Here is a 22,532-nt window from a genome sequence, read left to right as displayed (position 1 = left end):
TAGAGAAGGGGCACTCAGAGGGACAAACAAAGAAAGACAAAGAAAGAGGTAGTTAAGTAGGGAGGGGACGGACAGCCGAGTGAGATCAGTCAAATGTACACAAATGCAGCTCTGAAAAAAAATGAGATCACTTAAAAATTATGAGTTTCTTTGATTTTACCAAATTTAAAACCTCTGTAATATAATAATCAAGAGGAAGATGGATGATCACAAGCCATCAAACCACCAAACTGAACTGCTTGATTTTTTTGCACCAGGAGTAAAGCAGCATAAAGTTAACCAAAAGCAGTGTGTAAGACTGGTGGAGGAGAACATGATGCCAAGATGCATGAAAAAAAACAGCGTGAAAAAACAGCGTTATTGCACTAAATCTGGTCCTAGGTGCAGTGCCAATAGGTTTATGTTTATCTGGTCCAGAGATTCCTATTCTATTGGCAGTTTTACAAGCAATTTTACAACCTGGATGAGCGTTCAATTAAGATAATAGACTGTTACACTACAAGTGCAACAAAGGGAGAGAGGGAGCATTCAACAGGAAAAGAGTGTGAGAAAGAGAGAGAATGCAAGATGTAAAGAGAGCATGCGAGAGGAAGAGAAAAAAAGTGCAAGAGGAAAGAAAAAAAGGAAGCAACAGGAGAGATAGGTTTTGTGAGAGGAAGTAAGCGTGTACTGGAAAGGAAAAAAGAGTTCGCTAGAGGAAGAGAGAGTGGGCGAGAGGAAGAGTGAGTGAGGAAAACAGAGAGAGTGCGATTGATGGGATTGCTAGACGACGGGAAGAGAATAAGAGAGGAAAAGTGCATGTGAAATAGGGAAAGAGAAAGAGTGTACAACTGGAAGAGAGGATGACAGAATGACAGAGAGTGTGTTAAAGAAAGAATTTGTGAGAGGAAGTGAGCGTGTACTAGACAGGAAAAGAGAGATTGCTAGAGGAAGAGAGAGTGGGTGAGAGGAAGAGTGAGTGAGGAAAACAGAGAGAGTGTGATTGAGAGAACACACGAGATTGTATGTGAGAGGAAAAGAGAGATTGCTAGAGGAAGAGAAGAGAATCATGTAAAGTAAGAAAAAAAGTGAATGAAAGAGTGTTTGACAGGAAGAGAGCATGATAGAGTGACAGAGAGAGCATTCAGCAGAGTTTGAGAGGAAGAGGAAAAGAGTGAGTAAGGAAAGAGAACCAGTGAGAGGAAGAAAGAGTGTATTGGAGAGGAAAAGAGAGATTGCTAAAGGAAGAGAAAAGAGCATAATGGAGAGAGAATGCAAGATGTAGAGAGAGCATGCGAGAGGAAAAGAAAAGAAAAAAGAATCAACAAAGGAGAGAGGGTGTGAAAGAAATAGAATGTGTGAGAGGAAGTGAGCGTGTACTGGACAGGAAAAGAGAGACTGCTAGAGGAAGAGAGGGTGGGAAAGAGGAAAAGAGAGATTGCTAGAGGGAGAAAAGAGAATAAAAGAGGGAAAGGGTATGTGAGAAAGTGAAAAAAGTGTTTAACAGGAAGAGAGCATTATAGAGTGACAGAGAGAGTATTGAAGAGGAAAGAGAGATTGCCGAAAGAAGAGAGAGTGTAAATAAGAGGGAAAGAGCAAGAAGAAAAGAAGGAGCGAGAGAGAGAGAGAGAGAGTAGTATGAGAGGAAAAGAGAGCATGTGATGGTAGGAGAGCGAGAGTAGTGTAAGAGGACAGAAAAAGAGAGTGAGGAGAAGATGAAAGGAGAAGAGATAGAGAGAGAATAAGATGAGGATAGAAAGGTAGTAAGAGATTGTTGCTTGGAGGGTGTTATGGTATCCCATGTGGTTGCTAGGGAATTAGGGGTTTCTTGGGTTTCTATAGCTGTTTAGCCCCACCTGTATTTGATTGGGGCATGCGAACAGGACAGCCAATCAGAGCACAGCTTGTTTACATTAATTCCTTCATTTTAGAGAGAGAGAGAGCGTTTTTAATCTAAACAATGTTTTCTGTTTGAAGTCCCACCTAACGAGTCGTTAAACCCCTCGTTATGACATCATCCTTGCTGTGTGTTTTAACTGTGAGCCTCGTTAATGCTGTTAATCATTAGAATGTGCCCCTCGTTAATGGGTTTGAGCCAATCAGGTGCCTTGCTTGTTTTTGGCAGGAGGCCAACTCCTCAGGTGGGAGTGATTGTGTAGTTTTAATGTCTTTTTTTTACTTCTAAAATGTGACAAATAGCAGAAATAGAGAGATTTCGAAGGCGTGTCCAGAAGGATGTGACCGGCGCCGCAGAAATCGGGCCATTAAAGCCCGAAACCCGCGAGGAGGGAGAGCGGCGGCGCCGCCGAGCTTCATTGGTTTCCATATGGCCGCTCAAGGTTAAGAGCGAACCTTAAAGAACTGATAAACGACTCCCTGCGGGGGCCGACACTCGGCCGCGGGACAGGGATTGTTGGGGTGGGGGGTGCAGGGGAAGTCTAATTTCCTTTATCACCTCTCAGGCTGTAATCCGCGAGCTGACGGACGGCACAAACACACACACACACACACACACACACACAAACACAGAAACACACACACACACCAGGGATGCAGGCAGGGCTGTTAGCGTTTATCTCTCTCTCTCTCTCGCGCTGTCTCTCTCTGTGTCTCCTGTCTCGTTCGCCCCCTCTCCATCTGAATGCGGAACGGAACGCGTGTTAAGGGGCCACTTGCTCGGATTTTCCACTTTCTTATTATCCTCACACTTTCTCTTTCAGCCAGGAAGTAATATATATCATGGCTGGAATACTGAAGCTGCCCATTTCCTCAGGTGTAGCTCAGCTCCTGCAGGAACACCAGCACTGTCCATTCCTGCTCCTCACAGTGTCCACTCTCCACACACATACAGCTATGAAAAAAAATATATGAAAATAAGAGACCACTTAAAAATTATGATTTTTTTTTATTAAAAATGGAATATAATCAAGAGGAAGATGGATGATCACAAGCCATCAAACCATCAAACTGAACTGCTGGAATTTTAGCACCAGGAGTAAAGCAGCATAAAGTTATCCAAAAGCAGTGTGTAAGACTGGTGGAGGAGAACATGATGCCAAGATACATGAAAAAAAAAACTGTGATTAAAAACTATCAATATTGATTTCTAAACTCTTAATCAGAGAATCAGAGAAATTGATTCAGAAACAGAAGTGGTCTCTTTATTATTTCCAGAGCTGTATATGTATAAAAGGGGGTGGGGCAGCGCTTAGTCATTTTGGCCCCACTTTACTGGTGTTACATTCTTCCACTCACTGGCCAGTATATCAGAAACGACCACTTTAATCTTCTAACTGGCAGGTGTTCCTAATGAAGTGGCCATTGAGAACTACAAGCTCAGTGTTCCTAATTAAAGGACTTGAGAGAATTACAGTGAAGGTGTTCCTAATAAAGTGGCCATAAGTAGAATCACTAGCTAAATGTTTCAGATAAAGTGGCCAGTGGGTGGATAAACATCGTAGGTGTTTCTAATAAAGTGGCCAGTGAGTTGTTGGAGAAGGTAGATGTTTCTATTAGGGTGACAGTGAGTGGAAACAGAAGATGGGTGTTTCTAATAAAGTGGCCAGTGACTGGAAGCACAACATAGCTGTTTCTAATAAAGTGGCCAGTGAGTGAAATCACAAGGTATATGTTTCCAATAAAGTGGCCTGTAAGTGAATCACAATGTAGATGTTTCTTATAAAGTGGCCGGTGCTTTAACCTACATTGTAGGTGTTTCTAATAAAGTGGCCAGTGCTTTGACCTGTATTGTAAGTGTTTCTAATAAAGTGGCCAGTGAGTGAAATCACAAGGTATATGTTTCCAATAAAGTGGCCTGTAAGTGAATCACAATGTAGATGTTTCTAATAAAGTGGCCGGTGCTTTAACCTACATTGTAGGTGTTTCTAATAAAGTGGCCAGTGACTGGAAGTACAAAGTAGATGTTTCTGATAAAGTGGCCAGTATTTTAACCTCCATTGTAGGTGTTTCTGATAAAGTGGCCAGTGTTTTAACCTCCATTGTAGGTGTTTCTAATAAAGTGGCCAGTGCTTTGACCTGTATTGTAAGTGTTTCCAATAAAGTGGCCTGTAAGTGAAGCACAATGTAGATGTTTCTAATAAAGTGGCCAGTGCTTTGACCTACATTGTAGGTGTTTCTAATGAAGTGGCCAGTGACTGGAAGTACAAAGTAGATGTTTCTGATAAAGTGGCCAGTGTTTTAACCTCCATTGTAGGTGTTTCTAATAAAGTGGCCAGTGTTTTAACCTCCATTGTAGGTGTTTCTAATAAAGTGGCCAGTGCTTCGACCTACATTGTAGGTGTTTCTAATAAAATGGCCAGTGAGTGGAAGCACAAAGTAGCTGTTTCTAATAAAGTGGCCAGTGCTTTAACCCCCATTGTAAGTATTTCTAGTAAAGTTGAGTGGAAGTACAAGATGGGTGTTTCTAATAAAGCGGCCAGTAGGCGCCAGATTCAATTAGCATGATTAGCACATCTAGAAATCTGAGTGTTTTGCCTGTAGCTAAAATTGATTTTAATCTTCCGGACTCGAGGATTGCATCCTAAACTAAAGTATGAGGACATTAGGGAGCATCTAGAAGGCTGAGGTTTGTCTGTATTATTATATTATTTTTTATTGTGTATTTATAACAGATTTTTGCAGATAAGCAGATAAGTCTGATTGTTTTCAGTTACACAGAAATGTAAACAATGCTGTTCCTGCAGATCTGCTTGTTCCCAGAGCTTTCTTACAGAGCTTTCTGAGGGACATAATACCTCCTGGCAGCCTCGTGCTTCAAGCTTGTGGTTATTTAGGACACTTAATGAGTTTCAGCTGATCATCTGTGTATTTTGGCTTTAATAGAAATATTATGTAAATGTGTTTTTTAAACAGAACCTAACCCTGACCTTCCTCTCCTGTTTCCTCTCCAGCCTGCACTCCAGGATCCTTCAAGTCCAAGCAGGGTGAGGGCTACTGCATGCCCTGTCCCCCTCACAGCCGTGCCACCTCCAGGGCGGCCAACGTGTGCCCGTGCCAGAGCGGGTACTACCGGGCCGACAGCGACTCCCCAGACTCCGCCTGCACCAGTAAGCCCCTCCTTACTGCTCAGATTAACAGCAAAGACTGTGTTCACATTTTACAGGCCTTAATGCTGTGATTTTTTTATTCACTCTGGTTTTTATTTCTTTTTGGCGCAGTTTTGGTAAAAATAGCCCTGTTTTTTAATGACCTATGTTGTGCACTACATAGAAAATAGGGGCCTTTCAAAGTTTAGCCAAAAGTAGAAACCAAAGCTGTCTCCATGAACAGAGATTACAGAAGTGAATCTGATCTAGTTACACATATCAAAGTGGTTTAGACTCGATTTGAAAATATTAGGTTTGTGTGTTCACACGTCAGGTCAGATTTTTTCTGTTTCAGCTTAGTATTGGGATACCTATAATGTTAAGCACAGTTTGCTAATTTACCATTTTAATAGATTTTGTAATTATTATTACTATTATTATTAAAATATTTTTTAGATAGATTTAGATGGATGGATGGATGGAATTTTTTGGACATATATAATGTATTCCAGTGAATAGCACTATTTACCTTCGTCTAACATTTCAAGCTTGTAATTTTCTAGATTATGGAGCTTGTTTCATGGTAAAACTTTTTTTTTTTTTTTGTATTTTCCAAAAACACCATGTTATATTTACTCATATTTCATCTTACTGAAACACATTACAGGGCAGCAGTCAATCAGATGTCAGCCATTATTCAAATAAATCACTTTTAAAGGTGCAGTAAAAAAACAGCCTGTTTAATTCTAAAGAATAGAAAAGGTTAAATGCATTTATTAAATAAAAGGAGGTAAATATGGAATTTGACTGCTACTGTAAGTTGATGGAAGGGCTTTGTGGGGACGTGCAGGTGTTCAAAGATCTTAAGTGAATTTCTGTCCCCTTTAATCTGTTTCATTTTCTCAACGGCACGGAATAAAGACGTGATAAAGGTCATCTTCATCGCTGTTATCAAAGCAGATCCCAGAAGTGCACGGAGCGGAACCGTGCTCACAAGCACTTAGCCTGAGGGGTACCCAAGAGTCTGTGTGTTAACATGGATTTAAAGGAGCAGTTTAAATAAACAGTGAAAGGGTTCTTTAAGCGTATAGCTTTTAATTCAAGTGTTCATTTCAATATTAGATATGAGAAAATAAAATACATTATTAATATTAATATTAATTAATTGTTAATGTAGCATTGATTAATTTTTTTTTTCATTAGTGCATGCCCATTTTCACATGTCTGTTGACATATGTGGAACATCTATTTTTTTATTACACCTTTATTATATTTATAATATATGTTCTGCTGTAAACATGAGATTTGGGATGTCTCAATCTGATCGGATAAACGTGTTTTGTAGTGCATCAGCTATTGACTGTTTCAGTCTGAATCCAGTTCTGAGTGTTTGTTTGAATTTAGTTGTCCAGCACCGAGACTGGAGCATTATTAGCATTAGCCGCTAACCGCACTTAGCGCTAGCTCATTTTCTGTTCAGAGGTGAGTATTATCGGACTGTAGCCTGCTGCTAACCCAGGCTAGCTAGCTAGCACTAGCGGTTAGCAGCTAATGCTAATGCTGCTGCACCCAGCCTTTGTGTAAATCTGGAAATCTTACTGTAAATAAACGGAAGCGATTTACTCACCCAAGTAAACAGCTTTCAGTAGAGGAATTTGTGTAGATTAATATACAGTGCTTATTTGACTTTAACAGAAAATGTTTGTTTTTTTAAGAATTACAGTTTTGTTTACGTAACTTAGCTTAGCTTTAGAGATGAATGAAAGTGAAAACATGGCTACACCCCTGTTCCTTACTAGTGTCGCCTAATGCACCTTATAATCCGGTGTGCCTTAAGTATGAAAATAGACCAGAAAATAGAAATGTATTGATAGTGCGCCTAAATTGAAAGTGCGAAAAATATGATCAAGCCATGGAAAAAAAATCAATCAACATCAATGAAAATTAGCTAATATTAAACATTGTATTTGAATGGTAAAGCGAGCATCACATGACATTCTCTCTCTCCACCATTTAAGATGATCCTAATGCTGTTGAAGCTATTGAGAATCTGAACTGCTCAGATCACTATTACCGTCCTAGTACTAGTGTTACTGGTGTGTTACTGGGTAATAACCAGTCACTGTAGACAGAGGGGATTATTCTGACCAGCAGCAGCTCAACAGCAGGGAGTTTGTGGTGTGCAATAAACTGGACTTCACACTGGCATGCTCTTTAACCACGGTCGCATGCACAGGATTTCCCATGCCAGCGAGCGCATGCCCCTCCGCTCGGGTTGCCAAGCAGGTCATTGCTAAAAGGAACAAGAACTGGAGCTGGAACTGGAACTGGAACTTGCGGTTATGAACTTTATTATGTTCATCGATCTCGTATTTTCTCCGTGCGTCTGTTCGCACCAAAGCGTGACCCCTAAACCACCATAGAGTTCACTCACTATAGTTTAACTTCACCATCCAGCCATACTGACCTGTTTTGTTCTATAAATAACGTACTGTCGCTTTAAATTACATTTCCCGGTCGTTGTGTAGCATATCTTATTATCCTAAAGCCTACAGCCTGCTGTGAACTATGGATTATAATATTGGTTATCATCAAGAGAGACTTTGATGTGTTTGGAGAAGATGTGGCATAATGATGTGCATAAATTGAGTAGCCACTCCCATCTCTGTCATTTATTCTATGTGAAATTGTTCCTATATTTTCCAGATCTACTGTACTATAAATACATGACTCCACCTTCCCAGGTAGACCTAATCCCCTATTAATAGGTTTTTTATATAGTGGTTGAAAAAAAATCAAGTAGACAAGGCAAATAATTCAAATTTCACACTCATTTCATCCTCATCTATACAGATTATAGATGACTACAGCTCTGCAAGGTAGAAGAGGAGACTGTGAATTAGTTCCTCGCCAAACGGTTCACGTGAGCTCACGTATGCATGTGAAAGACTTCTGTAAATACGAAGTAGATTAATTACAGGGCTCGACTGCATCGCCGGCTTGCCCTGAATGTATTTCGCAGAGGGCCGTGTGCTTAATATCATCGGCAGGAGGAGGAAAAAAAAAACGGAAAGGAAAGATTTATTTTGTTTTCAGTAATCAAGCCCAAAGCTCTGAATTCACCAGGGGCTTGTTTTGTTCTTTGGAACTGCAGCCTCTGCTTTTAATTACTTTGCATTATGACTCAGCGAGCGAGATTCATTGGTCTTAAATCCGACCTGACAAACGAGGGCCGCGTTCCCCGCGCTCCCGCGTGAGCGCCCAATCAGGCGCTTTTGGAGCCAATATGCGCGGATGATTAGCTAATTGAATCAATGAGGGCCGCCGAAACGAGTCGGAATAAACACCCACTTTTTATCCACCCCTTCGGGGGATTAGATTTGATCCTGAGCAGTTTAGCACTTGGCAGTCTGAGCTTTCACACACTGCTCCACTCACACTGTTTGTGGAGTGTGTGTGTGTGTGTGTCTACTCTGGAGTATACTCTGAAATTTGTATGCCACATCCTTAGTGCTGAAGACTCCACCGTTGAGACCTGAAAGGGATTTAGATTTGAGGCTGGGATTGATTCAGATTGAATATTGTTATACAAGGAGTGTCGAACGAGTTTCGAAAAGCTAATATAATCTTCTTGTAGCATTTTAAAGGAGAAGTTAGACGAAAAAAAACAGTATGTTTGATGAATCAGACTAGAAATATTCAGTATCTGATGAGAGTATCTTTACTTTAGAACAGGAGATGCTAGCCTAGCATTACTTAGACTGTCTTTAGCTGTTTCGTCTCAGCAAATACACACCTCTAAAAACACTCTAAAGAAGGAAGGAAGCAACACAAGGTCCCTGAGGCCAATGCTAAACAGTTGCGCCACCTGGGAACCCTGTTACCCGTTACTTAAACAGTAGTGTAACAGCAGTGACATCACTGTGCATTTCATCATTTGTTTATTTGATGAGTAAAGCACCCAAATAAACCAAAAGCTTAGATTTCCAGTATTTTAGTGCAGTTAGCAGCAGCGCTAGCCACGGTTAGCACAGCTTAGCGCTAGGAAATGCTGCCCGGTCGCTGTCAGCTATCAGTTCGTCCCACATAGCTTGTTTTAACACGGTAAACATGCAGACTACAGTCTGATATACTCACTTCTGAACTACGACAGAGCTAGCACTGTGGTTAGTGGCTAATGCTAATACTGCTCCAGCCTCTGTGCTGGAGAAACTTTACTGAAACTCCTTTTTAAATACTGTACTTACTGCTCCTTAATACCGGACTGGTAAAATTCATACCCAAGACACACCATGGGAAAATTAAAGGATTTTAAGATTTTAAGATTATAGTTATAGTATAGTAAAAAAAAAATACAGTATAAAAATGATATCTACAGCTCTGGAAAAAATTACGAGAGCACTTCAGTTTCTGAATCAGTTTCTCTGATTTTGCTATTTATAGGTTTATGTTTGAGTAAAATTAATATTGTTATTTGATTCTATAAACTACAGACATTTCTCCCAAATTCCAAATAAAAATATTAATTTAGTCATTTAGAGCATTTATTTTTTTGCAAAAATGAGAAAAGGCTGAAATAACAAAAAAAATGCAGAGCTTTTCTGTCCTCAAACAATGCAAAGAAAACGTTTTAAGAGCTCAACCCTGGTTTTAAATCACAGTTGTCATGCATCTTGGCATGTTCTCCTCCATCAGTCATACACACTGCTTTTGGATAACTTAATGCCTTTACTTCTGGTGCAAAAATTCAAGCAGTTCAGTTTGGTGGTTTGATGGCTTGTGATCATCCATCTTCTTCTTGATTATATTCCAGGTTTTCAATTGGGTAAAATCAAAGAAACTCATAATTTTCCAGAGCTGTATGTTGGTATTGAATTATTATTAATCCCTGTTTACAGTGTAATAAGAGTTATCAACACCTCTGTTGTTGTTTTTTCCTGCAGCCGTTCCTACAGCTCCATTAAACGTGATCTCCAGCGTGAACGAAACCTCCGTGTCACTGGAGTGGGCGGAGCCGCGGGACTCTGGTGGGCGGGCCGACGTGGTGTATAACGTGGTGTGTAAGAAGTGCCAGCACGGTGGAGGTTTCTGCGTGCGCTGCGACGACAACGTGGACGTGTCCCCGCGGCAGCTGGGCCTGGCTGACAGGCAGGCGGCCGTCAGGAACCTGCAGGCGCACACACGCTACAGCTTCGAGATCCAGGCCATCAACGGGGTCTCCGCCAAGAGCCCCTCCACCCCCCACTACGCCACTGTAAACATCACCACCAATCAAGCAGGTGAGGAGCTCTTGGACGGGTTCAGTGTTCCTGGCTGTGACTGACAGTGTTTACTGTTTACCATAGAGCTGCTATTCATATCTTTGGGCTGTGAGTAGATGAGGAATTGACAGTATTCCTAGACAGAAGCAATATTCAGTCAAACAGTTATTATTATATTTTATTTAGTGTTTTAAAAAAAAAATAGCAAAAAAAAAAAAATCTGATTAATTACGACAATATTCTGGGATTAACTGTGATTATTTGCACGTGTTCTTCTTAAGACTTTCTTTAAGTTTTTAAAGCGGATATTTAAATGTAAATAAAAGAATGAATGTAAGAAATGTAAGAAGCAATTAAGCTATAATACACGAGAGGGAGTGCTATATTATGTTTTATTGTGATTATACCACAGTTCCATTATCACTGTTTATTGAAAGATTTTTGAGAAAATACGATCTGTTTGGTTAAAAACACTCCTCGAGTTAAAATGGTTATATTACCCTGTTTGTAGCTGCGCTGTTTGGCTTGTAAGCGCTGTATTGTTACCTGTATGAGGCACAGTAATACATGGAGAGTTTCAGTTACAGTGCATTACCGACTGATAACGGCACTCATAGAAAGCATCTCAGCCAATCACAATTCAGGGTCGGTGGTACTCAGGGTCGCCACTGTGAGCAACTGCTCGCCACAGCTCACAAAAAAGCAGGCGAGGTCATCCACGCAGTACCAGCAGCAGTGTGTTGGATGGGGGCTGGGAAGATTACAGCAGAATCAAACTTGGTGCCATAATTAATTGGCGTGAATAAAATAATAATGTGTTATTGATTCCAAATTAATTGCACCTTTATACATGTTTATGTACTTAAACATACCATTTGATCCTTATTTGAACAATATAAGAGCTGGAGAGAGAAAATTGAAAAAGTTATCAAATAGTAGAAATTAAATCTTTATATGTTTACAATATGTTAAAAAAGACAAAGTTTTTTTTTTTAATTTATGTCTTAATTTTTTTTCAGAAGACTGCATATGTAGAGTAATGTGAAATTGTGTAAATTGTGTTTGTTTTCGGACTGTAATTCATTCCTTCGACCTGTTTCTCTGCTTCCTGACCTCACAGCCCCTTCTGCCGTCCCCACGGTGCACCTGATGAGGGCCACAGCCAGCACCCTGAGCCTGTCCTGGCTGCCCCCCGAGCGGCCCAACGGGGTGATCCTGGATTATGAGATCAAGTACCAGGAGCGGGTAAGAAACGGCATGGTTCAGAACTCCGCTCCAGCCGGAGGCGGCCTTGAACCGGGGCCAGATGACATCACAGCAGTCTGCCAGAATGGGTTTAGGCTGGACTCGGCTCGGCTTCCCTGCAAGCCCGGGACAATAGGGGAACAGATGGCTCTTGGTCACAAGTGAACGCTTAACGCTGAAAGTGGCGGATAATTCCGCTGGAGGGTCCGGCTGGAGTCACGGTCTTTAGTCCGAACGCTTTCCAAACCACAGAGCTTTTTCACACGGATGGTTTGGTCCATTAGTTTGAATTAGCTAGTGTTAGCATCGTTGCTTATTTGTCTTGAGTAAAAAAATAAAAATAAATTCGCACTTCTCTTGCTAAGCTGCTTTGTATGTGTGTGTTTGTGTGTTTTTTGTCTGTGTGTGTATTACAGGGAGAATCCTTCTCCCACACAGTCACAGCACAGTCCAGCTCAGCCAGGGTGGAGGGTTTAAAATCGGGTAAAGTGTACACGGTCCAGGTCCGAGCTCGCACGGTGGCCGGCTACGGCACGTACAGTAACCCAGTGGACTTCAGCACCAGCCTGCACGGTACGTTCCCACCTCTCATTAAAGAAATCGTTTTCCTAAAAAATCTAATAGAGACAAAATTCTGTAAATGTGATTCATTAGCAGATTACTGATCCAGCAGCAGACTGATGGGTAAATTGTGCTTTTTTTTGGTGCTGTTTCAGACGTTCCAGAGCGATCAGTGCAGGACCAGCTGCCCCTCATCATCGGCTCAGCCCTGGCTGGATTCGTTGTCATCATCGCAATGGTGGTCATAGCTGTGGTCTGCCTCAGGTAAGAGCCGAGCTGAGGTTTAGTGCAGATGTGCTAATGCGCTAATGCTAAGTATAGACTGTGTAGAGCTGTGGAGCAGTGGAGCTGAGCTCTCTGGAGTAATGGAACACCATCCAATACCTTTGGGATGAGTTAAGAGTGGCAGAATTAATCATCCAGTATCAGTGCCTGACCTCGTTGGTTCTCTCGTGGGGCTGAATGCAATCAAATTCTCCTAAGAAGGGTTTTCACAAACGTTCGAACATGTTTTAATGTATTTTAAGGAGATTTTAGGAGACATCCATAGTTTAATAAGATCATTTCTTTATCAATAACTGTTAGGTGTGATCTAGAGGATTATAAAGCCAACAGTATTGAGCTGTGGAGCAGTGGAACTGCGTTAAGTCTCTGTACTAGTGCTGTAGTTCAGCACTATGGGGATGAGTTGGAGATGAGTTGGGGTGATCATTCAGATTTCTGACCTCAAAAACCACACTAAAAACCACACTAAAAACCACACTTTTGACACTAAATGCGATCAAATCCTGACAGCAACACTCTTTTGTAAAAAAATTATTAGAAAGCCTTTTCCTGTAAAAGTAGAGACAATTACTCCAACATAAACAGTATAAACTTTAGGTGCACTTGTATATAATGAAGATATGATTAAAAAAGAAGTGTTCAAAAACTTTTGGACATGTACCCTATTTTTTAGGGAAGAAGCAAACTGGATCAGAATCTTGATTAGGGATGCAGAACCCAGAAGTGTTCTGGCAATCAAATAATTCAAAAGGAAATGGTAGAAAAGCACTTTCCTTGTTCAGCAGAATAAAAAAATATATATATAATTTTACCGAACATGGTAGATACATTTTAATTTCTAGTGCATGAAGCTCCATACTGTGCTCAGTAACTGCATACTAGTGGTCTGAGCTTTAGAAATCAAGATCAGAAAAAAAAAAAACTAGAGATATCATACACACATCATATCATACAGGGTTCATACGGTCATGAAAAACCTGGAAAAGTCATGGAATTTGAAAATAGTAATTTCCAGGCCTGGATAAGTTTTGGAAAAATACAAATACCTAGAACGTGTTGGAAAAGTCATGGAAATTTGGTCTTAAAATCTTTGTGTTTCAGTTTATCCTGCACAGTGGAGCTCTCAGGATCTGACGCACATTTTTATCATTAAAGATTGTGCATCAACATTTTATCTGTTTCATTTTAGACCTACTATATTCAATTTCGATTATAAGCTTTAGTTGATTTTTGGTTTTATTGTCCATGTCTGCACTAATGTTTTAAAAATCGAATGGTCCTGAAAATTTGCCTTGAAGGCATGGACAAGTCATGAAAAAGTCATGGGAATTTGTTGGTTAAAAAGTGTATGAACCCTGATCATATCAGATCAAACAGTTTCCTCAACCATCAGTGAATAGTCCAGCTCGAAAAACAGATAGCATCTCAGTTAAACAGCTCAAAGCCTGCCGAGGCCTGCTGTTAGCATCATGGCTAAATGAGTTCAAGTCTGCTGAGGTCCACTGTTAAAATTGTGAAATTCTGTATTCGAATTGGCCTTTAGACAGATGTTGCAATTTATTTGATTTTAGTTTTGGCCAATTCCGATGCATTCCTGCTTTTAAAAGTTAAAACAGTTCATATCTCTCTCTAATTTCTGATCATCTGTTGAGCCAAAGAAAGCGAAGGCCATGCAGAGTCTTAGCATTCCGGACTTAGCCGCTAGCTAATGGAGAGAGTAGACTGTCTGTCATTGTGTCTGTGCTGGACCATCTTCCCCGTCACACCAAAGCCCCCCCTCCCCATCCACCCCCTTTATTCTTCCTCATTCATGCATTCTGTTTCACTATCCTAATGTCTGTGTGTGTGCCTCTGTGTGTGTGTGTGTGTGTGTATTCTTCTCCGCCCATTTAAATTGGAGATGAGATGCTAATTAGCAGCAGGCGTCATTGTCAGCTTGGGTTAGGAGACAAACGGTGGGGGGCTGGTGGGCCGTCCCGTGGACAGTGCATTCCAAAAGGCCCCTCCGCTCCCCGTCCTCCTCCAAAAGCTCTACTTTATGCGAAGTTAGCGAAACAAAAGGAGCCTAATGAGATGACTTGGCCTTTAAAGTCGCCATTCAGCATCAGACACTGCGTGACACCAGACCCGACAGCAAGCGGATTCCACATGTTTATTCCATCCTCCCTGAGAGCGCCACCAGAACATGAGGGGGCTTGGGCTCAGGTCGGGGGGTGTAACCTACAGTCTACTGTCATGCCAAAAGTTAGGATATTCAATAAAATCCTGTTCCTTTTTAAGATGGTTTAAATTAGGGATGAAGCAAAGTGATCATTTCGGACCAAAACCAAAACTAAACAAAGTCTAATTACAGAATAACGAATACCAGATACTAGAGCTGGGCAATATGGCCCAAAAAAAAAAAAAATCTTCGATTTTCGATTTAAATCGTTTTTTTCCCCATACTAAAATCTCCTAAAAGTCGCTAGAAGACGTCATCGACTAATTTGCATAATACATGTTTTTGAAGCTGTAAAGGATTAACATTGTGAGAGAGAAAAAAAAGTGAGTAAAAACACTCTAAATATGTTAGAAATGATAAAAATTAAATCCAACAAATGAACAACTTTTGTTGCTTTTTAAATAGGCAGTCACGTCTCAAAATAACTTTAGTTTTACGTAAATTGCATAAATCATTTTTTTGCCGTGTTGTTAAATGTTATTATAAGAGCAGTTTTTAATTTTATTCATTTTTTCTTAAGTTTTCTTTATTTTCAGACCTATTATAGACAAATTGTTGAATAGCTTTTTACAAAGAGGGAGACACTGTGGATGGAGGCGTGGGAGAGAGGGGCGGGGCTAAGCTCAGGGGAGTGTCAGTGGTGAAAATTAAAACTCGAAAATCGATTTTCATAAAAACACAGCGTCCCTAACTGTAAATTCGAATAAATCGATGAAATCTACCAGATACTAAATTCTTTTTTCACCCCTTCTTTTCCTAATTTCCTAACTATCCACCAAAAGTACTTTTTTACCATTGTCAGCCAAACAGTTTTAGCGGTTTTATCACCTATTCATACATAATTAAATGTGGACTTGTAGTCTTCATTTAAACAATAGTGAGAGACACACTTAACTACTTTAACTACTTTAACTGCGTTAAAATATGTTTGTGAAATGTAATTCGTTGCAGAACAGTTTTTTCATGAGGAAAAAGTTAGGACATGCCCACATTTATGAATACTTTGAATGTCTAAATTTAGAATCAGGTGCAGCACATCAGAATATCATTAGAACATGGGCGGCACGGTGGCTTAGTGGTTAGCACGTTTGCCTTCCAGCACTGGGGTCTTGAGTTTAAGTCCCTATCTGGGTGGAGTTTCTCAGTTCTCCCTGTGTCTGTGTAGGTTTCCTCCAACAGTCCCAAAAACATGGAAATCAGGTAAACTGGGGACTTTAAATTGCCTAGAAAAATTGGATACCCTAAAAATTGCCATGGTTTGTGAATGTGAGTGACTGTATTCCCATATATGTGATGGGTCAACTCCTTAGTGCCCGATGCAGTCCTCCAGGTGGATGGTTGTTCCAGTAATTGAAATTGTAAGTGTCCTTGAGTGGCAGAAAGGTGCTATATACTGATTATATGCTATATACCTTATATATATATTTTTCGCACTATTAATCGGATTTTAAATCCTTTAATTTTCCCAAAAATCGACAGTACGCCTTATAATCCGGTGCACCTTATGTATAAATTCTACCAGTCAGGTTGTAAGGAGCAGTAAAGCCACTTCGCTGAAGTACAGAGTTATACAGGAGTTTTAGTTTAGTTCTATAGCACCAAGACTTGAGACTGGAGCAGTATTAGCATTAGCCGCTAACTTTACTAAGCACTAGCTCTTTTGTCGTTCAAAGGCGAGTATCATCGCACTGTGTATATATATATAAAATGTATGTTTATTGATAGTGTGCCTTATAGCACGCAAAAAAGTTTACTGTATGTAAGTAAACATGGATAGAGAAGATTTTGGAGGAGACTGTAGATGCAGATGAATCTGGGAACGGATTTAAAAAGATTTTAGAAATCATTCGTTCTATTGCCCGGAAATTAATTAACAAGTGGGCAACATTTAAACAACTCTCAGACTGCCCAGGTCAGGTCCCAGCAGGTTCAGTCTGAGAGCTGAGAGCTGTTAAGAAGTATCCAACACTCATAAACCCCACCCCCCACCAACAACACTCCTTATTATCTCAGACACAATGATAAGGACACACAGTCCTCTAATTAACATACAGTGAAGCACACACAGTGCTTTGGATGCATATAAAAGGATTAAGATTGTGGATTCTAGACAGAAACTGTCTGCTCTGTTGTTAAAATTCGCGTACATGCACTGAAATCTAAAGATGCTACCAATGGTTCTTCAAGCAATAATCATCAGTCATTAATTTATCATCAGTATCACGATGTCATCTGCTGGTGTTGATCCACTGTGTTTTATTCTTAAGTCTAAAATGAATTGCAGTTTTGTTTTCCCGCAAAATCTTACAGCACTTCACGCTTCCCTCTGCTACTGAAAACTTTTATGGATTTGAATGTGGATTTCATTGTCCAGCAGGATTTGGCACACTGCCAACACTGCCAAAAATACCAGTTGTTCTTATATAATATTCTAATTTTCTAAAACACTGATTTTTGGGTTTTAATTGGCTGTAAGCCATAATCAACAATCAACAATAAAATAAATAAACTCTTAAAATAGATCACTGTGTGTGTAATACATCTATATAATATATGAATTTGACATTTTGAACTGAATTACTGAAATTAAGTAACTTTTCGATGATATTCTAGTATGTTTGTTATAGAGTTGGGTGTGTCAAAGTTTTTTAGGAAAACCAAAATAGTGTTTTTTTTTTTTGTATAACATCACTTAAAGATCCCATTGTAGCACCTTTTTGTAAGTGTTGTAAGGCTTTAGGGTTTCTGGTACTTTTGTTGAAGACATTTTCAAGCTTTTATGGTTTATTTAGAATTTACATCTAAATCACCACAAAACTGGGTAATATTCTCTTGGAATCATTTTCTAATGTAATATATTTATCAATACGTTACTCTATGTTTAAATACAAATGCATAGTATGAATTGTTATGAGTTTTTCTCTAAGAAGCTTAAACATTTTGATCAGAATGCATAAGATGCACAATAAGAGGAAGGAAAACTATATGTGCTCACACTGTGAATGTGTTTGGCTCTGGTTTTAGGAGGCAGCGCACAGGTTCTGAGCTGGAGTACACCGAGAAACTGCAGCAATACGGTGAGTTCTCATAGCATCAACTCAAAGAAATGGTATCTCATATGTATGTGAGTGGATTAAATGTCAGTATAGGGTCATATGTGGTGTTATATATGGAGGAAAGTTTCTATATGTATACATATGACTCTATATAGACATGAAATTTAAAAATGTAAATCTGAGAGTGAACTTAGAGCTATAGAGCTATAATGCCTGGATACATTGATTTCCATAGAAACTTGCAATGTTTTTCTTCTTATGTAAAGCTGTATTTTGGAGATGCACATTTTTATGACAGCGACGATTTCCTTAGATATCAACACATTTTACTTGGTTATTGTTGTTTTGAAAATAACTTGAGGGATAAACAGCCCCCGCATGCCCCTCAGCTTTATTTCCTCACCTGATTAAATGCTGGAGCCAAGCATAATCTCCGCACATTTACTGAATGAACAGCGTCTCATTCATTCTGAAACACTGCATTCCTGGGATTTATTTTCTTGGGGAGTCTGTTGACCTATTTTATACTTCTGAACACACTGACACGCCAAAAGTTTCTCTGATTTTGCTATTTATAGGTTTATGTTTGAGTAAAATTAACATTGTTGTTTTATTCTATAAACTGTGGACAAATCTCCCAAATTCCAAATAAAAAAAAAAAAAGATGCAGAGCTTTCAGACCTGAAACAATGCAAAGACAAGAAAAAAAAACTTTAAGAGTTTAGAAATCAATATATTGCTAAATAACTCTGGTGGTTTTTAATCACAGTTTTTTTCATGCATCTTGGCATCATGTTCTCCTCCACCAGTCTTACACACTGCTTTTGGATAACTTTATGCTGCTTTACTCCTGGTGCAACAATTCAAGCAGTTCAGTTTGGTGGTTTGATGGCTTTTGATCATCCATCTTCCTCTTGATTATATTCCAGAGGTTTTAAATTTGGTAAAATCAAAGAAACTCATCATTTTTTTAAGTAGTCTCTTATTTTTTTCTGAGCTGAATATATGCAGGGGTTGGACGATGAAACTGAAACAACTGTCATCATTTTAGTGTGGGATTTTAGGTTTTATGGCTAAATTGGAGCAGCCTGTTGGTCAATCTTCATCATTAACTGCACATCACAGCAGTAAGAGCAGTAAGAGTGTGAAGGTTCAATTAGCAGGGTAAGAGCACAGTTCTGCTCAAAATATTGCAATGCACACTATAACATTATGGGTGACGTACCAGAGTTCAAAAGAGGACAAATTGTTGGTGCACGTCTTGCTGGCGCATCTGTGACCAAGACAGCAAGTCTTTGTGATGCATCAAGAACCACGGTATCCAGGGTAATGTCAGCATCATACCACCAAGAAGGACCAACCACATCCAACAGGATTAACTGTGGACACTGTAAGAGGAAGCTGTCTGAAAGGGATGTTTTTCGGGTGCTAACCCGGATTGTATCCAAAAAACATAAAACCACGGCTGATCAAATCACGCAGAATTCAATGTGCACCTCAACTTTCCACCAGAACTGTCCGTCACCACAATCAATTATTGTGCTCTAAAACCAGGTGTTTCAGTTTCATTGCCCAACCTCTGTACGTTATTCCCAGTCACTACAGCAGTGAGACGCATTAAAGCTCCTCTCTGCTTTACAGTGGCTCCAGGCGTGAAGGTATACATCGACCCCTTCACATACGAAGACCCCAACGAGGCCGTGCACGAGTTCGCCCGCGAGATCGACATTTCCTGCGTGAAGATCGAGGAAGTCATCGGAGCAGGTGAGCAAAGCCATTTCACGCTGGAGAGAGCGCTCAGCCAGGCCTGAGCCCTGAAGTAGCAAACAAACACCAGCGGCCTGTGTGCCCGTCTCCTTACATCAGCTGTCAGAGAACATCGCTAACATCTAATCTGTGGGAGCTGTGATAGCCAGTCATTTACCTTCAGCACTGCTCACATGTTCATATAGGCTTTACTGAAGAGTTTCATCTGTACAAATCAGCTCCATCACAATGGACAGATATATCCTCATGCTCAGCCTTTCACTGCGTAGCTCAGGTTTATGACCAACTATGAACTTATCTCTGTCTTTTAGTGCTAGTTAGCTAGTAGTTATCTAGCTATTTCTAATTCCAGATTGGAATTAATGCCTGTATCCATTATAGGGCATTTCCACCAGTTCCAAAATTGCTTCATATTAAAATTAAATGTTGGTTTAAAATAGTTAATTGAACTTACAGAAACGTACAGACTTGTAATCATTTTACATAATTTATTGTACAAACCCATCAGTGATCCTACCACCACCATGTGTCTAAGTTTCATATTTAATACTAATGATGATAAAATACAGAAAATTCTAAAATTCAGCTCACTGGTGTCACTAAATCATTTTAAACTATTAATCTCTTACCGCTTTTATTTTTTTATTTTATCTTTTTATTTATTTTATTTATTTTGTCTTTTTATTTATCTAATTCTGTTTCACTTTTTGCCTTTGTATGCATTTTATTCATTTTATCCTTTTATTACTAGTTTTACTTTTAGCCTTTTTATGCATTTTATTCCATTTATTTCCTTCTTTTATTTTTTTTTTATATTTTTTTAACCTACATCATTTACCTTTTTTTAATGTTGGTGTTATTTCAGCCCTATATTTCTTTAATTGTGTTTCTATTTTATTATTCAACTTATTTATCTCTTTGTTTTGTTGCTTTAAATTATTCAGAATTATTTAATTTCTTCTTAATAAATTGATGAAGGTTAAAAGTTTATTAAAAACGCCTCTAACAGATTTGACAAAGGCTCTTGGTTAAAAGCAGGTCTTAAACTGTAGTAAAACAGAGTTTCAGGTATTAGACAGTATATTTCCAACTATATTTGTAATGTCATATATAATATCTCTGCTAAATAACTTTCTTTGACAGAAATGTAAACCTTTCAGAAATCTGGTTGATTTATTTGCCACCATTATGAACAGTTCAGTTTCTCTAGATCATTTCAAACCCATCCCACTCTGAATAGCCTTCAACCAGAAATTGGGTAGAAATTGTTGGTATTAGCCTTTTTTTTATTAGTGTTAGCCAAATGCTAAATGAATGGACAACATCTGGGCAGCTACAACAATCAGTGCTTTAACCAACTGACCGCATGCTGCTTGCCTTCTTCGTCTTTGTCTCTTTCTTTTATACCTTTGCTTGTATGTTCCTTCCTTTTTTCTCTGTTTATTTGCCTCATTTTGCCTTAATTCACCACATTCGCACTCACTTTAGATCCCAACCCCGAACATCCTACTGCCATCAAACTCCTGGCTCCTCCCTCCCCACTGCCAGCTCCCAGAATCCTTTGCCGTCCCTTCTCTCCGTCCGTCCCCTGCCTGTACAACCTCTGACCAATCCCTCCATTCCATAACTCTCCTCAATCTCTCGACACCTTCCTTCACAAACGACATGTATCTTCGTCAGTTTTTGGCCCTTGGCTCAAATCGGTATCCCCCGGTCCCTCACTCTCCTCCTCCACTACCCTCCTCCCTCTCTCCCTCCTCCTGCCCCTCCCCCTCCCCCTCCCCTCCCCTCTTCAGGAGAGTTCGGAGAGGTGTGCCGGGGTCGGCTGAAGCAGCCCGGCAGGAAGGAGGCAACCGTGGCCATCAAGACGCTGAAAGCCGGCTACACGGAGCGGCAGAGGCGGGACTTCCTGGCTGAGGCGAGCATCATGGGCCAGTTCGACCACCCCAACGTCATTCACCTGGAAGGTGTTCTGACCAGGAGCTGCCCGGTGCTGATCGTCACCGAGTTCATGGAGAACGGTGCTTTGGATTCATTCCTTAGGGTAAGTTTAAGGCTACAATTTGAACACCAAAAATGAAGGCAGTCAGGAGATTGCTGGTTCGAATCCTGTTTATGTAGCTTGCCATCGGCTGCCGGAGCCCTGAGAGAGCACAATAGGCATTGCTCTCTCTCTGGGTGGGTACAGTAGATGGCGCTCTTTCCCCTCATCACTCTTTAGGGTGATGTCGATCAGCACAAGGCTGCGTCTGTGAGCTGATGTATCAAAACTGAGTCACTGCACTTTCCTCCGAGTGTTAGCGCTGTGATGCTATTCCGCAATGCTGCATAAACAGCACTTTGAAAAAAAAAAAAGCAGTGGCTGACTTCACATGTATCGAAGGAGGCATATGCTAGTATTTACTCTCCTAGTGTTGAGCCCCCACTAATGATAGGAGGAGTGGGAGAAAATGTGATAAAAAATGTAAATAAAATTATAAAAAAGGGCAGAAGAAGATCAAGCTGTTCTGCAAGTAGATCAAAACACCTCTGTGAAAATAAGAGACTACTTTAAAAAAAAATGATGAGTTTCTTTGATTTTACCAAATTGAAAAACTCTGGAATATAATCAAGAGGAAGATGGATGATCACAAACCATCAAACCACCAAACTGAACTGCTTGAATTTTTCACCAGGAGTAAAGCAGCATAAAGTTATCCAAAATCAGTGTGTAAGACTGGTGGAGGAGAACATGCCAAGATGCATGAAAACTGATTAAAAACCAGGGTTATTCCACCAAATATTGAGTTGTAAACTCTTAAAACCTAATGAATATTAATGTTTTTTGTTTTCTTCGCATTAGTTGAGGTCTGAAAGCTCTGCATCTTTTTTGTTATTTCAGCCATTTCTCATTTACTCAAACAAAAACCTATAAATGGCAAAATCAGAGAAACTGATTCAGAAACTGAAGGGGTCTCCAATTTGTTTCCAGAGCTGAATACACTGTATCTAAACGCTTTAGTGCATGTTTATAGATAACAGTGAGTCATGCAGTGTCAGAAAGCAATTGAGCAAGTCTACTGCAGATGTCTGAAGAACACCTCCACACAGTTTGAAGCAAGCGTGTGATGTC

At 39.9% G+C, this 22,532-nt stretch overlaps 1 protein-coding gene across 1 annotated transcript in view; it reads left to right on the top strand.

Moving 5' to 3' along the window:
• The window catches only part of ephb3a (eph receptor B3a), a 59,117-nt gene that overhangs the window by 18,874 nt on the left and 17,711 nt on the right, over positions 1-22,532 (top strand). The window contains exons 5-12 of the mRNA XM_049482512.1: positions 4,890-5,045; positions 9,968-10,303; positions 11,406-11,530; positions 11,947-12,103; positions 12,247-12,355; positions 17,622-17,674; positions 19,295-19,417; positions 21,217-21,464. Of these exons, the coding sequence (XP_049338469.1) occupies positions 4,890-5,045; positions 9,968-10,303; positions 11,406-11,530; positions 11,947-12,103; positions 12,247-12,355; positions 17,622-17,674; positions 19,295-19,417; positions 21,217-21,464 (1,307 nt within the window). The remainder of the gene's footprint in view (positions 1-4,889; positions 5,046-9,967; positions 10,304-11,405; positions 11,531-11,946; positions 12,104-12,246; positions 12,356-17,621; positions 17,675-19,294; positions 19,418-21,216; positions 21,465-22,532) is intronic.

This window comes from Astyanax mexicanus, chromosome 8 (genome assembly GCF_023375975.1).
Source record: "Astyanax mexicanus isolate ESR-SI-001 chromosome 8, AstMex3_surface, whole genome shotgun sequence".
In the NCBI taxonomy this organism is placed as follows: domain Eukaryota; kingdom Metazoa; phylum Chordata; class Actinopteri; order Characiformes; family Acestrorhamphidae; genus Astyanax; species Astyanax mexicanus.
This window is presented reverse-complemented; position numbering and strand designations above follow the sequence as displayed.